The 17,422-nt window shown below is 44.8% G+C and overlaps 1 protein-coding gene and 1 long non-coding RNA gene across 21 annotated transcripts in view; one reads left to right on the top strand and one right to left on the bottom strand.

The window, feature by feature from the left end:
* The window catches only part of PLEKHA5 (pleckstrin homology domain containing A5), a 170,730-nt gene extending 165,732 nt beyond the window's left edge, over positions 1-4,998 (top strand). For all 20 annotated transcript variants that reach the window (XM_081926764.1, XM_081926779.1, XM_081926783.1 and 17 more), the window contains 3 exons: positions 391-506; positions 2,606-2,751; positions 4,074-4,998. In XM_081926764.1, coding sequence (XP_081782890.1) covers positions 391-506; positions 2,606-2,751; positions 4,074-4,108 — 297 coding nt within the window. In that variant the 3' untranslated portion in view covers positions 4,109-4,998. The remainder of the gene's footprint in view (positions 1-390; positions 507-2,605; positions 2,752-4,073) is intronic.
* Positions 1-17,422, bottom strand: part of LOC309378900 — a 485,967-nt gene that overhangs the window by 181,629 nt on the left and 286,916 nt on the right. The gene's annotated exons all lie outside the window — the stretch shown is intronic.

Genomic DNA, 17,422 nt, shown 5'->3' on the forward strand with positions numbered 1-17,422 from the left:
CAAAAATAAAGATATTGTTGGCCAAACATATTTCACAATATATTTCTTCCTTAGAGGCACTTAGAAAGCACATCTCTGTGTTCTCTGCTCATGACACAGAGAACACAATGACGTGCTTCTTAAATGCTCCTGAACAAAAGTGTTTTTAGCGTGTGTACCTTTGAAACTTTACTTCCCCATTTTTTCTTTCCTTGGTGCCTCCTGGTTGTCCCAAGCATAACTCTGCTTGTTCATTAGATACAGCTTTAAAAAGTGCACCAACCTAAATGCAGGAGATTGAGTAACTGAAATTAAAAACAGAAAATAAAACTCTTCTATCTACACACCTCTTCAGCTTAGGTACTTCAAATAGCTAACATTTATTATTCACTTTTATTTTTTTACCCTCAGTTACCAAAAAATGAAGGTCAGCTGTCACCAGATGTCTTAGAGCCAAAGGAGGGGACTCCTTATGAGGCTTCTGAAAAGCTAAAAAAAGTAGAAGAGACACAAGATGCTGACTTCAGGTAAAGCAAATCTAACTTACTAGTAACAGCAGCTGTGTGGGGCTTTGCAGTAAAACCAGAAGTCATTGCAATGATTCCATATCTGCAAATTTAGGGGGTGACTTTACCCTCATTCTGTTTCTTTTCACTTCATAGGAGGGGATTGACAAACTAACAGTTACCCCCTCCACATCAGCCCTTGCTTTACCACTTCAGGTAGTTATTTCTGGGACCTGAAAATAAAGTACTGAGTGCTAATTGGTTGAAGCTATTACATAATATAGGTTTCAAGAGCATTTTTTTAAAATGTAAAATTGTCCAGTTTGTTTCTGGATCACTGCCGAACTTTTAAATAAAGGAATTAAAGTAGTCTCACAGCCATTAAAAACCAGCTGTGTTGGCCTTTTACCTAGCATGTGAAAGCTAACGTAAAAGTTCCTGTCTTCCAAAGGCTCTGAAATAGATTTTCCCATTTTGAAAATGTTAGCATGATAAAGCGGTTGGTGCTGTGGGTTAAACCACAGAGCCTAGGACTTGCTGATCAGAAGGTCAGCGGTTCGAATCCCTGCGACGGGGTGAGCTCCTGTTACTCAGTCCCTGCTCCTGCCAACCTAGCAGTTCGAAAGCACGTCAGTGTGCAAGTAGATAAATAGGTACCGCTCCAGCGGGAAGGTAAACGGCGTTTCCGTGTGCTGCTATGGTTTGCCAAAAGCGGCTTAGTCATGCTGGCCACATGGCCCGGAAGCTGTACGCCGGCTCCCTCGGCCAATAAAGCGAGATGAGGACCGCAACCCCAGAGTCAGCCACAACTGGACCTAATGGTCAGGGGTCCCTTTAGCTTCACCTTTTAGCATTATAAAGGTGTCAAAATTCATTCCAAATTCATTCTACTTCCAGTTGGAAAACTACAAGGCTGGGATCAAAAGAAGCCCGTGCCTACTTGCAAAGCACTTTGGTGTATACCTAGGAGGCAGCTGCTCTTGGCACATTGCAAGCCTTTCCACGAGAGCCCTGACCTTCAGAAATTATTTTGGGGTAGGAGGAGGGGACGCAAAGGGCTGAGTTAGGAAAGGAAAGCCTGAGAACCTTGGTGAGCCTTCAGTCTTTTGGATCCCTGTCCAAGTCTTTAATGACCCAAAACCAGAAACATTATAGTCACTCACCATTCAGAAGGTATGACTAGCAAGTTGATTTGGTTTAGGGGTTGCCTAGTCCTGTGAATCTGACCGTGCTTTAAGATCATCTACAGAAGCTCCTCTAGGTGTCTTCACTGCAGAAATAAGTTTGTTGTGTTGAGGAAGACATAGCCCTTGTAGGGCCCATACCCAAATTGTGGAACGCTCTTCTGAAGGACACCCATCTAGTTACCTTCATCATTAACTTTATGGTGCTTATTATTACTACTATTTATTAAATCTGTATACTGCCCTTCATCCAAAGATCCCTGGGCAGTTCAAAATATAAAATCAGAACACAATACATGATAAAAACAAAAGCAAGCCAATAACCCCTCCCTCCCACAAACACATTTAATCGAACTTCGAATGTCCTTTTAACCAAAGGCCTGGTTAAAGAGAAGCGTTTTCACCTGGTGCCTAAAGATATGTAAATGAAAGCACCAGGCAAGCCTCCCTGGGGAGAGCATTCTAAAATGGGGAGCCACCACGGAAAAGGCCTGTTCTCATGCTGCCCCCCTCCAGATCTCTCATGGAGAAGTCGCATGAAGAAGGACCTCAGGTGAAGATTGTAGGGCCCGGGTTGCTTCCTATGAGGAGAGGTCGTCCTTGAGATGCTGCAGTTTGAGGTATTGCAGTCCTAAATACTCTGCTTTGATAGCACTCAGGATAGATAAAATGAAAAAAATATGTAATCTGATTTCTTAGGTCTTATTTTAAAAATGCTATGTGTGTGTGAATTAGAAAGCAGTACTGATGTTTCCCCCCACTCTTCTAGAAAAGCATAGATTCCGAGATTGGGTTACGTGATCTCATAATCCTATATACACCACAACTAGTATTTTTGTATTTTAGGCTTTTATTGAAGTGGTGTACAATATCAGTTAACCCAATTAGAAGTTAGAGGAAACTCTAAACTTAGATCATTCTCTCCCCCCCCCCCAGCCTGAAGAACGAGGCCCCAGTTGCAAACCACAAACCTGAAAGCAGCACAGAAGAGAGTGAAGAAACCAGCATTCATGAGCAGGAGGATACTATTTCTTCATTTGAGATGCCAGCACAGACTTCAAGAGGAAACTCAACAGCAGCAGGTTTGATTTAGGATATGTAGACTGCCAAAATGTATTATAACAACATGCACTATAGTTTTGCTTCTAAATTAAAAAAAAAATCAAAAGAAAATTTTGAAATAAAGCAAACATTTTAGATGTTTCTGTGGCCAGGCCAAAGATATAATAAGCATGCACTGGCAGAGGTTTCTAAGCGCTGCTGCAGTGTTACAGCAGGCATCTAAAACACCAGTTAAGGGTTGGTCTTGGTAAATAATTTGGAATGTCCAAATACTAACCTTGGGGATAACGCTGGAAGCTACCTTTTGCCAATGCAAAGTATTTGTGTGTCAGGCTCAGTACGGTCTGTTCTGCCTGGCAGTGGCTTTCTCTCCAGGGTCTCTCTCATCATCTGCCACCTGTGAGATTTTGACCAGCTTCGGCCCATCTGAAGCTGATACAGGCTTGTCTTATCTTGAGCCCAAGCAGAGTAGTCCACACAGCAGAAGGATAAGCAGTATGTGCCACATTCTTAACTTTATTTCCACTCTATGCTGCCTCTGTGAGAGCAGAGAAGCAACTGTCTCTCTAACAAAGAAACCGAGAGAACAGTGAAAAACAGGAAACCAGTGTACGTCACATCCAGTCTCCCATTCCCGTGGGAATCCAACAGTAACTTGGACTGTGGAATGCAAAACAATGTCTTGTGACTGCAGTTGCTGCTCAGTGAGGGAAATAGAAACCAACACCACCTCGTCTCTCGAAGTGGAGATGATGGGGATAGAACTTGGGATCTCTGTCTGAAAGCATGTCCTCTGCCACAGAGCCACCAGTCTTGAGTTTAATGCCTTTGTTCTTAGGATACAAGAAATGGCACCTTTCTGACCCAAACACAAGGCTTCCTACCACCTCTTAGAAAATAATGTCCAGGAATCATGTCTGTGTGGTTAGCATCAAACTCTTTCTCTCCTGTGCCCTCAAGCCCCCCATGTGCTGCCAAAATCAGTGTCTGTGTGTTGAGTGACACACACCCCAGATAATATTTTGCGGGTGCTAAAACCCAGTGAAAACTGACAGGCAGTTGATTCGGGACAGAGCCTAACTTTTAAAGAAAATTAGGGATTCATGGAGGATAATTCTGTCAATGGCAGACCACCAGGAAAGAAGATGGCTGAGCTAGATGGGGGCTTTGATCTGATCCAGCTACAGGGTTGCTCTTCCATTAGAATTACTTCAGATTATGGATAATCCCATTGTACGGAAGGTGGTCCCCATTATCTCTGTCCAGGTTCAAAAAGAAAACCCCACATACTTCTCTTTCAGTGGCTTGTTTGCAATAAACCTCACTCAGCTTTTTTTTCCAGCTCTTCCAGCTTCTGCTGAAACGATTCACGGCTAACAAAACTGACCTACGGAAAGAAGATACTGTACAGTCAATTTTATTAAATCTATGAAATTCATAGTTCTGATGCTTTTGGCCACAGAGCATCATTTTTTATCACTTCATGGAAAATGTTTATTCCAAGAGAGCTTTAAATGCCTCCCACGGTACCCTCAACAGTTTGGAGATTGTTCTTCTGACACCAGCCTGCTGCTACTATGACTTCCATCCACATCATTAAGGCTTCTTTTTCAAATGTGCGGCCTACAATCGGAACCTTCGCAAGTGGTTTTTCTCTGGTGTAAGGTTTTTTTATTTTAAAAAAGAATTGAATTTAATTAAGTTTGCTTCCTTTTTAGCCTTTTTCATGGGTTGCTTTTACAGATCACCACTTAAACCTCAGTTATGCTTCTAAAAATGAATCATGTATTGCTTTCACTTTTTGATTTGTAAATGTTTTATGCCCTATTTAAAATGTGCCATTTTTTATTATTATTATTGCCGAGTTAAGATGTGTTCTATTTCTGATCTGTAATTATTTCTCGGTCAAGTTGCAATGTCAGTTTCTCCCATACTGTCCTCAACATAGACATGAATGTTAGTGTTTACTTCTCTCTCTCTCTCTCTCTCTCTCTCTCTCTCTCTCTCTCTCTTACTTTAAACAAAAATGAAGGGTAGGAATCTTGAGGTACTGGGCTCTTCCTCTTTTGGAATAGGGTATGTACAGCAATAAGCAGGTATTCAGTTCCCAGTTAAGTTTGTGTACAAATGTAATTATGTTCATTGTGTATATATTATACAATGAGCACAACCAATGTAAGTATAAGAAGCCACTTACTATTGTTCAAATAAAAATGTTCATATCTCATTTCTTTTATATCATGTTATAAATAAATGTTCTTAAGTAATTGTGTGGATGTTATCTTCATCTGCAAGGAAACTTTTAACTAGAAGAAAGGGCTTCTGCCTCTTAGAGATGTGGGCGATCAGTTTCATGAAGTCCAAATGAAGAACACATGATATGGGGCAGTTCCAGTCCACATTAGACTGAGAATAGAATCAGGATTACTTTGGAATTATTAAGAAGTGTGACAAGGCTCCATAACACGGTTTCCATGTCTAAAAGCAGAAGAGTAGCATTTATGATATGGTTAAGCTCTATAGATTTAGAGATTTTGTGCATGACACTTAAATTGCTCAGTTAATCTTGATAAGGCCTTCGTTTACAGGTTGTATTATCACGGTCCCTCTCCCTCAAATTAATACATCCACAGTAAACATGACATTAATTATTTTGTTGTCACATTCTCATGTGGACTAAATCAAACTTTTATATTTTTTAATTATATTAAACAGTGGAAGTGTTTTATAAATCAGTACTGTATCTGCCACAGATATTCCCAGAACTACTAATTTCAGAATAGTTAGCCCTCTGTAGTGTTCTCGAAGCTACCAGCATGAGTTTGACCAAACTGCGGGAGGCAGTGGAAGACAGGAGTGCCTGGCATGCTCTGGTCCATGGGGTCACAAAGAGTCGGACACGACTAAACAACAACAAACATTGTAATGGGGAGTTTTATATGCTTCACTCTTCCCTTTAGTTTCCACTAATAGAGCACCATAAGTGCCAATCTTTCTGTTGAATGTGGCAGCAATGGGAGTTTCTTTCCTAACATGACTTGTTGTGCCGAGACAGTTTTTGCCTGAATCTTGTTTGGGGCACAAAGGGTTTCTTCCCCCTGTGTGCTGGGGTCCCAGTGAAAATCAGGACCACTTCCTCCACCAGTTGAGGACTACATTTTAAAAAGTTTGCTAATTGCACAATAAAAGTAACAGCTTTGGATTGGCCTTCAGTGTTAGTTCCGTTGGTTATTTTATTGTCTCCTTTAATGTGTGACATTGTACCTTTATCAAGGACAGGAGGATGTCTTTCCAGAAGCATTTTTAAAAAATGTGTTTTATTTATAAGACACCAACTGAATTTTTTAAATAAAAATTGGTGGTGTGTAATAAGATAATTAAAGCATTATAAAATCATTAAATACAGAGCAAATGACCAGTACGGAATCAAACTAATTTTCTAACAAAAATTGCAAAACCAAAACATTTTCAGCAGTTTGTGGGCAGAGCAAGAACACACAGTCAAAAGGGTAAAATCAGTCTAGCTTTGAAAGTATAGTTTTCCATGAATATTTTTGGGACATTGGAAACAAAAGCATATGTCAAATTGACGCAATAGATATCAAGGCTGTAGTGAAAGGCAATAAATAAGCTGATTCATCAAATATAAATGCTTGATAAAGAGAACAGGAATTGCAGGTGTTGGACTTTATCCAGATGCTGGGGATACACACACACACAAACTTTAAAACTCAAGGCCCATTTCAGCCCGTGGTTTAAGCACATCTACAGTAAGTATGCACTGAATTGAAATCAATGGAATTTTCACTAGATTGTGCCCCTGATAAGTGTATTGTTGCAATACATACAAAAACAGGAATAATTAAGAGATTCTGATCTGAAGCCTCCTATTAAAGAGCTGTTGGCTTCTCTCCCAGAACTGTCTTCATTGGAGCATTTTTACCCGGCAGCACTAGAGGGCGAAGTGAAACAGCAAGGCTCCTTCCATTGGCTCAGCTGCCACAAACTGCCACCGGGAACTTCCAGTATCAGCTCCCTCTGGGACCTTCCTACCTAGCAAGAATTAGTATCTGAATTTGCTTATCTTCCTGTTCCCTCCCCATTCTTTCTTCTTTAAAATCATGTCTATTAAATTAGAAGTCTGCAGGCAGGGCCCCTCCATTTCTATTTTTGTACAGTAATTTTATGTATGTGCTTATAAACAAATAATGTAGTCTCTGGTGGCTAGTAATACTGTGTCATCCAAAGTGCTTCACTTACTATGTGAAGCAACATTTTAACAGCCACCCTGTAAGGTAGGTCAATCCTTTTCCCATACAGTGGTACCTTGGGTTACAGACGCTTCAGGTTATAGTAGGTGTCAGGGTTTCAGGGAGAGAAGAGCAGATGAAGGAGGAGACAGAGAGCGAGGGGGAAGAATCCCAGAGAGACGAGGAAGAGGATGACAATGACCAAAGGTCGTCCATGAGTCTGTCCAGTGAGTCAGAGGATTCCCAAAAGGAAGCCCCCCTGGTCAGACCAAGGGGAGCCCAAGGGAGAAGCAGTCAGGAGCAGGGGAGCGAAGGGAGAGCCCCCAGTGGGAGTTGGAGATTGGGGCCGGTTTCTCCGCCGGAACGGAGTGAAGGGGGTGGAGTTACTAGTGTGTCAGAGGGAGCAGAGCAGGAAGCAGACAGGGGAAGGAGATCGGGGCAAGACGTTCTGCCGGAAGGGGCGGAGAGTAGCACCGGGAGCAGTGTAGCGGTCGAGAGGAAGGTCAGGAGCAACGTACGCGCGCCAAGTTCAAATGTGGAGGCGCGCGGAAGTGAGGAGAGCCCTGGGGAGGAGCCTGGCCCCAAAGCACGAAGGAGGGGGGAACAGGCGTCAGAGGATTCAGCCTCTGGGGAGTCCCGGCGGGAGGGAACCCAGGGGGGCAGAAAGACCCTGCGGAAGAGGAAGGAGAGGAAGAGGTGGTCCAGCACAAGCCTCTTAAATTGGTGCAGGGGCGGCACTGATTCAGAGGGGACTTCAGCGGTCTGATGTCACAGACGTAGAGCCACGGAGATGGAATGTAAAAGCAGCAATGTTCTTCAATAAAGACTTTTGTAAATAAACTGGATTGGACTTGGGTCTCTTGTGAGCTGGGACCACGGGTGGCTCTGACAGTAGGGTTACCAGATGTTCCTGGTTCTCAGGGACACTCCCCGGACTTGTAAATCTGTCCCCGGACAAATTCCGACCCCGGAATGACCCCAGATTTACAAATCTGTCCCCGGGAAACGTGGCAGTGGCAGCCTCAGCAGCCCGGAGCCAGCCTGGTAGTGCAGTTGGCTCTGGCTGGCTTCAGGAGCTGCCCGCTGCCGTGGCACCCGCCATTTTTCCTCGCCGGAAGTCCCCAAACGATGTGTCTTGTGCGCAACACTGAGGTTGGTGAGGCTTGAAGAGAGAAGGCCATGAGCAGAGATAGAGCTTGATACAAAAGTAGAGAGATAGAGAACAGTGCTGTGGAGATCTTACAGCTCAGGTGTTGCATAACTATTATATTGCATAACCTCCTGGGCAACGGCTGCCCGCCTGCGACTCCCGAACCTCCCCCAATCTGTCAAAACAAAGGGGGAAGGGGGCAGGAGATATGGGAAGGCTTGGGAGTCACGGGCGGGCGGCATGCCATTGCCCAGGAGGGGTGCAAGGCACGTGATTTCTCTGCCGGGCAAGGTGCAAAGCCCTTCTTTTGCACCCTGTGAAACAAACATGCGCAGAGTTTTTAAAAAAACTGGGCAATGGTGGCTCCCGAGGCCCCCCATCTCCTGCCCCCTTTGTTTTGACTGTTTTGGGGGGGGCTTGGGAGTCGCGGGGTGGGCGTTGCTCAGTTTTTTAAAACTCTGGGCATTTATGTTTCACAGGGTGCAAAAGAAGAGCTTTGCACTTTTATACAACATGCATGTGTGCTTGGGCCCAGGGTCTTTTGGCTCACCATCCCCACTACTGACTCCCTGTTGCTATTCAGCTTCAAAAAAAAAAGTGTCTCCAGATTCATTGAAAAAAATCTGGTAACCATAGGTTACAGACTCCGCTAACCCAGAAATAGTTCCTCTGGTTAAGAACTTCAGGATGAGAACAGAAATTGTGCGGTGGCGGCGCTGCAGCAGTGGGAGGCCCCATTAGCTAAAGTGGTGCTTCAGGTTAAGAACAGCTTCAGGTTAAGAACGGACCTCCAGAATGAATTAAGTTCTTAACCCGAGGTCCCACTGTATTTCAGAGGCTTGGTGTGCTGTGGATGAGAAATTGCAGCTTGTCCGAGATCATATAATCATAGCTAGAAAGGGTTGAATGGGAGGCTCTGTAGTTCATGACTTCCACTCTTGGCTGCAGTCCTCTGGCCAACTCCTCCAATGGAAAAATGATAAGTAATAGACAATGCATCACCGAATCGTCCAAATGAAGAAGTGAAGAATGATGACAGTCCCCTCTATTTCCAGGTTCTGAGTGCCATTGCTTCTGTGCCCAAAAAGGCACCGGGCATGGAGAGGTATCATGCAAACTAATAAAATGAATGGCAGGGAAGACTGTGTAGAAGCAAAATAGATGCACTCAGTGAGGCGGAGGTGTATCTGGCATCCCAAACAGGGAGCACTCCACACTGCAACATTTTGTTGCAGGTTGTATTTGTAGTTAATGAATTCCAAGAGCAGGGTGTGATTGATTTCACTTAGCCAATTTAAATGAGGTTCTGCTGATCCCTTGGTACTTCACCTTGATATCAGTCATCAGTTACCGTAATCCCGAGAAAAGCCACTTTACTGGAATGAACTGTGGCCTTTTCTTGCAAAACTGCTGCCTTGGGTTCAGCATGGTTTGCGACCGTCTCTGTTTCTGTAAGCAATCTTAAAATTCCCATGCTGAGGCTCTCAAAAACAATTTACAGTGAAAAATTGCTGGCTTGTTGCTTCTGCACAGAAGCTGTCCCCTCCGCTTATTTCACCCGCTTGAAATCCCTTTCCTTTTGAGTGTTCTTGAACATACCTATTGACAGTCAAGCCAGGCTTGGGAGAGTAAGAAAGCACTTACTCTCTGCCCCTCTGTGCATGCAAGTGCAGGATTGTCCTTACTGTAAGGAAGTGACTGACTGTTTCCTTGGTTTCTGCACACCATATACACAAGGAGAAGGGGGTTTTCTTTTCCAAATGAGCGACCCATTGGGATAGTGGGACACATGCTCTACAGATGTTCATGCTCTTCAAAATCAATTACATCTTCCATCTGGAGCCATTGTTCTGAGAAGGCTGGTGAACGTGCTCTTTTCATATCCCTCACACAAGCGAGGCCCCTTAATAAAAAGAAAGAAACCTCATTCCTTTTTTCTTTTTTTAATAATTCTTTATTTTATTTGCTCAACACATAGCACATAACAACAATAATTTGCTCAACAACAAAAGACAAATTACATCATAATAAGAATATAATCAGTCACACCTTACATAAAGAATTAATATAAATTTCATAATCCATAAGCTGCAATGGTCTCTTCCTTTTAAGTCCGACTTCCCATCTAATCCATAAATCGAATTACCATTCTTTGCTGTCAATACTTGTTATTGCTATTATCTCAAATCACTTCAGAATATGTTATATCATATAACTAGTGAACGATATTGCTGGTGTTATTCAAATGCCGCTACGGATTTTAAGTCAGTCTTATTAATTTTCAAGTATATTTTAAATGCTTCCCATTTTGAAATAAATTCTTTCCTTGGTTTGTTCTTTTAATTTTTTTGGATAGGCTAATTCAGCATAGTCATTTTTTGAACCCACTCTTGTCTTGAGGGAACTTTTCCACTTTTCCACATTGTGGCTATAAGAACCCTCAGTGCCACCATTGAATAGAGAAAAATATCCTTAAATTTATTAGAAAAGTCTGTATCAATAATACCCAATAACTATGCCTCTGGTTTGAAGTTAAAGGAGATTCTTAACATCTTTTTTTGGTTAGTTTCTGAGGAGTTAGGTACAATCAGTGTTGCATTTTAAGGAAATTCTCCCTGATGGCATAACAGGTAGTAAATTTCCAATTGTTCTTCCAGAGATTTTCCCATTGGGACAATGTTATGACGTATCCAAAATCTTGTTACCACTCCCAGTCAATGAGAAGTCTGTATGCCTTGGAGAGAGTTTTGCATTTTGAATTTAATACCTCGGATTCCAATCTGGAGATTTCGCTGGAAAAGCCCTTTTTTTCATCTAATTTAAATTTCTCAAACACTTGATAATACTGAAACCAGTCTGTAATCAGCTTTCTAAAGTTCCCCAGCAGGTTCCTCCCACCATTCCATGTGGTCCAACCAATCCATGACAGAACCTGTGGCCCTCTGGATGGTGATGATAGACTACAGCTCTCATCATCCCTGACCACTGGCCTTGCTGGCTGGGGCTGATGGGAGATGAAATTCAGCAATGTCTGGAAGGCCACAACTTCCCTACTCAGTTCTCCAGCAAGATCTGGGTGTTTTCTGTCTATCAGAAGCTAGCACTGCTTGGTGGCACTATATAAACAGTAGATGTAGGAAGCATTTCTCCTGCAAAGCCTGTTTCACAAGATGCTGAGACCACCTTGTTTTAAAAGTATGAGGCAGCCAGTGCCATTTTTATAGAAAAAGAGGTGCTGGAGCTCACCATGAACTTCTCCCTTGTTCTCTTCGAATGGCAATGGAGCCCACCTGAGAGGTGCCAGATCTGAGCTCCAACTGGAGGGGGGGGAAGCCCTGTGTACAACATGAGAACTATAAATGGTGTTATTTTTAAAATGCATAAAACCAGTAAAACAGATGTATAAAGGCATACCATAAAACATCTTAGTAAAGGTAAAGGGACCGTTAGGTCCAGTTGCGGACAACTCTAGGGTTGCAGCACTCATCTCGCTTTACTGGCCGAGGGAGCCGGTGTACAGCTTCTGGGTCATGTGGCCAGCATGACTAAGCCGCTTCTGGCGAACCAGAGCAGCGCACGGAAACGCCGTTTACTTTCCCACCAGAGCGCTACCTATTTATCTACTTGCACTTTGACGTGCTTTTCGAACTGCTAGGTTGGCAGGAGCAGGGACCGAGCAACAGGAGCTCACCCCGTCGTGGGGATTCGAACCGCCGACCTTTTGATCAGCAAGTCCTAGGCTCTGTGGTTTAACCCACAGCACCACCCACGTCCCATAAAGCATCTTAATGGGGACTTAAATAAAAAAAAAAAGTTCTGATCTTAGGGGGCAAGCAAATCCTGAGCAAAATGGTGTGTCTTTACAGAAGCCGGGGGGGGGGGGGATGCTGTTTGATGTACGAAAAAGGAAAATAAGGGGCCTGCACTCCACTTACCTGGGAGTAAGCCCCCCTTGAATTCTTACCTTCCTGTAGCCATGTATTGGATTGCACTGGGGGTGGGGGATAAGATACATTAGGTTGGGAAGGAATCCCCTATTTGAGCCAGAGACGAGTGGGCAAGAGAAGGCTGCCGCACTGTGCCATATTAAACTTTGCCACCTCTGGCCGGCACTGCAGAGCTGCCTTCTCTGAAAGATGCAAAAACCCAGCCTTTCATTTGCACAAGTTGAAGGTCCCTCATTCCCCCCTCCTGGACCTAACCAGGCTTGTTTAATTCCCTGCGTGCACACTCCGTAGGCTAGGAGGAAACTGAGCTGGATTTAGAGCCTCCGTTGCCCTAAATTTGCTACCCCATGACTTTTTATACGTATTATTCTCTGGCTTGCCTTGTCAGTCCTTGGAAAGCTGCTTTCCAGAAAGTTTTATTTGCAAGTTACGGTCTGCCGGTGACCCGTTGCACAGGAGAGGCCCGTTTCCAGCTCATTTCCAGTTTGGGACACCAGGGAGATTAGCAACACCAGAACCAAAGGTGGGGAAGTGATTGGGCGGCTGGAGTTTTGGAAGTGAGGGGGAGAGGAGTTGATCCGTTGAAGAAATCGAAGCTGAAAGGGCCGTAAGGACGGAGGCTGGTTTTCAACAGCAATTGCAGCTGCTTCCTTCCAGCACTCGGCTTCCGCCCCCCTTCTCCTCCCTCCCCAACAGCTTTTTGTCCTCCCGCTGTTTGCTATTGTCCAGGAGTTTGAGAAATGAAAGCTGGTGATTGACAGGATGGCACCTTGCATAGGAATGGAGATTGGCTCCCAGGAGCTGCTCCAACAACAGCCTGAGGAGGCGGCACAATGGAACCCCAGAGGACTGTCAGCCAGGAACGCAAGCAGCTGACAAAAGAGGTTGTGTTTTGTCACTGCTCAGAAATAACCGTTTTGGAAGGAGGGCTGGGAAAGCGGGAAAAGGGATTTCTTCCTGCCCTCCTTTGACCCATTTTTGAACATTTTCGCTGGGGTTTTTTTTTAGAGGACACGTATCTGCCCAGGTTTTTTTTATGGCAAGGTTTGTTGAGATAGGGACGCCGGTGGCGCTGTGGGTTAAACCACAGAGCCTAGGACTTGCCGATCAGAAGGTTGGCGGTTCGAATCCCCGTGACGGCGTGAGCTCCCGTTGCTCGGTCCCAGCTCCTGCCAACCTAGCAGTTCAAAAGCACGAAGTGCAAGTAGATAAATAGGTACCGCTCCGGCGGGAAGGTAAATGGCGTTTCCGTGCGCTGCTCTGGTTCGCCAGAAGCAGCTTAGTCATGCTGGCCACATGACCCGGAAGCTGTACGCCGGCTCCCTTGGCCAATAAAGCAAGATGAACGCCGCAATCCCAGAGTCGTCCGCGACTGGACCTAATGGTCAGGAGTCCCTTTACCTTTACTTTGTTGAGATAGGGCTGCCCCAGGACATTTTGCTATTGGGGCAGGGCCATAGCTCAGCAGTGTGCCTGGCATGCAGAAGCTCCCATCTCCAGGTAAGACCGGGAAAAGCTCCCTAGTCTGAAACCCTGAGAGCTGCTGCCAGTCAGTGTGGACGGTACTGAGCTAGTTGGACCAATGGTCTGTCTCAGCCTAAGGCAGCTTCCTCTGTTCCTAGTTGAGGCAACAAACAAGATACACACCCAGAAGGGAAGTGAACTTAGCAGCCAAATCTTGCTGCCATGAGCTCCAGTAGAGGTATGAAGTGAGAGGAGCAAAGACAGCCATGCAGGCGCAGTCTCTCATTGCTGGGGGCGGGGGAGCTGAAGAGAAGGAGACTTAGATAGCTGTGAGGAACTTCAGTCTCCACAACTGCTTCATAGGGGCAAGACTTATCAAAGAAGAGGAGTTGCCATGCTCATTACGCCTGACACTCCTGTGCAGATCCTATTTTTTCTAATAAAGAGTTAACTCCACTTCCTTTGTGTGACTTACTAGCGAGGTCTCACATAACAAACCGGCTTCCTCAAAAGATCGACAAGAAAAGTGATGAGGAGGTGCAGTGGAAAGTGTGAAGTAACACTTGCTTTGATGCAGTGTCATCTAGCCTCCCTACAAACAAGTCAGGATGAATTAAATAGTACAGTGGTACCTTTGTTTACGTACACTTCAGGTTACAGACTCCGCTAACCCAGAAATATTACCTCAGGTTAAGAACTTTGCTTCAGGATGAGAACAGAAATTGTGCGGCGACTGCACTCCAGCAGCAGGAGGCCCTATTAGCTAAAGTGGTGCTTCAGGTTAAGAACAGTTTAAGGTTAAGAACAGACCTCCGGAACGAATTAAGTACTTAACCCGAGGTACCACTGTATACCTACCCACAAACAAATCTAGAGGGGTGGTTAATAAACTGGACACTTGGAAGTGCCTCACTTTTCAGCTATGCTCTTCAGCTGAGAACACACCATATACTAAAAGCACACAACTTTCCTCAAATAATGCTGGGAGCTGTAGTTGGTTGAACTACAGCTGGGAATTGTAGATGTGTGGTGGGTAAACTACGGTTCCCAGGATTCTTGGGACGGGGCATGTGGTTTTAAAGGTGTGGTGTTTATGTGGTGAGCAGCTCTTCAGGTGGAGGAGACACTTCTATAAAGATATTATGGAATAGCCCCACAATCCAGCTTTTGCAATAAGGATTGCTGCCTGTTCCGGCGAAGGGTAGAGTTGGGCATGTTCAAGCAAGCTACAATACTTCTATTGACTGCTGCCTCATTGACTGTAAATCTTTGCCGTCTTTTGTCCCTTGTAAATTTAAAGTTAAAATAACATAACATTCCTTCCGGAAATGTTAACCCATTATATGGACAACAAAACCTCACTCCTCCCTTCCCCACAGTGACTAATCAAGAAGTTTTGATGACCTGAGGCTCCCACCAGAAAATATCTGTTAAGCTCTTTCCCTTCCCTCTTTCTAGACAGCAGAATGAAGATGCATTTTTAGAAGCCATTTCTAGGAGATTTAGGACAAACTCCACTTTCCCGCCACCATTTATTATTTTTTTAACATCCAACAGCTATCAGAAAGAAGCATACTAACAGGGTATTTTTAGGGCAATTTACCCTGCCTCAGACATCTTAAGCCATTTATCACACCTCCCAGATCCTGACAGCCATACAGGAGGAGGAGTATTTTGTCTTTCATTCTTAAGCCCATCTTGAGCCTAAAGGATTATTCATTTCACTTTAGCAACTAGGAATCATCATAATAAGAAACCTCACTCCTTCCTTTTCTCTCTCTCTCTTTCTACCCTATGCTCTTTGTCGTTCTGGGATAGAAGAGTCTGAACACATCAAAACACAGCCTCAGAGAAATAAGACCAGTGTCATGGACTGGCTGGACACATAGGAAAGGTGGGGGGCAGCAGCTCACAGCTCAGGTCTTTCCCAAGCAATCTGAGACTACATAGCCACTTCCGCCCTTCGGAGGAGGTGGGGTTACGGGCTTCATGGCCCCCTCACGCCGTGGCGGTTGGAACCCAGCCCCCGCATGATAGGGGGGATTCCTGGCTGCGTCACTTCCTGGCCAGCCAATCGGCTGGTTCTGGGGGTGTGGCCTGCCTTATTTAAAGCAGGACGTGGCCGGGGATCTCCCTCTTTGCCGACTACCAGCTGTTCCTGCTTTCCCCACCCTCCCGCCCTATAAGGTTTTTGTTCCTTGACCTTGCTATGGACCACGGTTGGTCTCTGTTGAGGGGCCTGGTAGGAATTTTTCCACTTGGCAAATTGGCACCAGCCACTTGGTTTTCGCCTACCTTGTAGCAAATCGTCACAACATTCTTGGTGTTGGTGGTTAGGCATTGGTACAGTTCTGTAGATGGAAGAGGGGAGGTAGCGCCATCACCTACCTCGCATATTGAAGGGTAGTCCGATAAAAGATTATGGGGGCCCTGTCTGAAGCCTGGGGAGGTGAGGGCCTAAGGCACTCCCCCTATCGGTGACCCCGGAGGAGGTCCTAGTTGATGTGCATCAGCAGGACTCCCCCTACTGGTGGTTAACCCTTCCCAGACTTCAAGCGGACAGGCTGAAGTCGGATATAGTCGGTTAGGACCAATGCCTAAGCCAATACAGCTCATCACCTGTAACCAATAAATTTGTGGCCTTGTTTAGCCCATTAACCTTAATAATTGTGTCACTTTTTCAACAGGGGGGGTGGGAACTTGCCACGCAACTGCTTTTCTTCCTCCCACTTCATACCTCTCCTGGTCCTCGGAAACCAGGGAGGAGGAGAGGTTGTTGAAGCAGGAGGGGAAGACACCCTTGCCTCATCTAACTCATCTCTGCCTTTTGGCCTCCCTCCTCTCCTGCTTCAAATTCTGTCTTTGATTCTGGACCTCTCTCTGCCACAGATGCTCCCAGCTCACTAAACCCTGTTACCTCTTCAGCTTCCGACACCTCCCCCCCCAAGTCTGCCCCCTCTTCTCCCTCTAACCACTCATTGCTGTCCCTCCCCAGGCCCTGAGCCTTCTTCCTTGGGGGTTCCCCAGCTGGTTCCTCCCCGCACTTCTCAGTGTCCAACTAGATTCTGACATCATGCAACTTGAATATCTATTTACTGGGACAATTGATATGCTGCTTATATTTAAGCAAAACTCACAGCGGTTTGCAACATAGCTTTAAAGCATCTGAAATAAACAGCAAATACGGAAATAAACAGGAAATAACCAAATAATACCACAGATCAGACCTTTGCATGCTAAATTAAGGAACTCTGTTTTCCAAGGAATGCTGAGGCCTCATAAAACCAGATGAAGGTTCAAGCTCAAAAGTAAAGGCGGCCACACAGACCTTAAGGCAGTATCAATAGAAGACAAGACATGTCTCCTAAGTTGGACAGACCCCAGAATCGGCAAAGGAAAATTAAACTGCAATTTTCATGTCAAAGCACAAAATACAATCATAGGCAAATTAAACAAGCTAAGGGAAACATTTGCAGCTAGGCAAAGGCATGGGAGAAATCAACAACAAATAACCAACAGAATACTGAAGAAGTGTCTCCACCCCCATCATTCAACCCAGACACTGAGGTCCAGCTCCAAGGGTCCTCTGGCGGTTCCCTCTCTGCGAGAAGCAAGGTTACAGGGAACCAGGCAGAGGGCCTTCTCGGTGGTGGTGCCCACTCTGTGGAACGCCCTCCCATCAAATGTCAAGGAAATAAACAACTATCTGACATTTAGAATACATTTGAAAGCAGCCCTGTTTAGGCAAGTTTTTAAAGACTGATGTTTTAATGTATTATTAATCTTTTGTGGGAAGCTGCCCAGATGGGCAGTGTATAAATAATAAATAATTCATCATCATCATCATCATTATTATTTCTACATTCTTTAAAGCAGAATT

Source organism: Podarcis melisellensis (genome assembly GCF_964234715.1).
Source record: "Podarcis melisellensis genome assembly, chromosome: 10".
In the NCBI taxonomy this organism is placed as follows: domain Eukaryota; kingdom Metazoa; phylum Chordata; class Lepidosauria; order Squamata; family Lacertidae; genus Podarcis; species Podarcis melisellensis.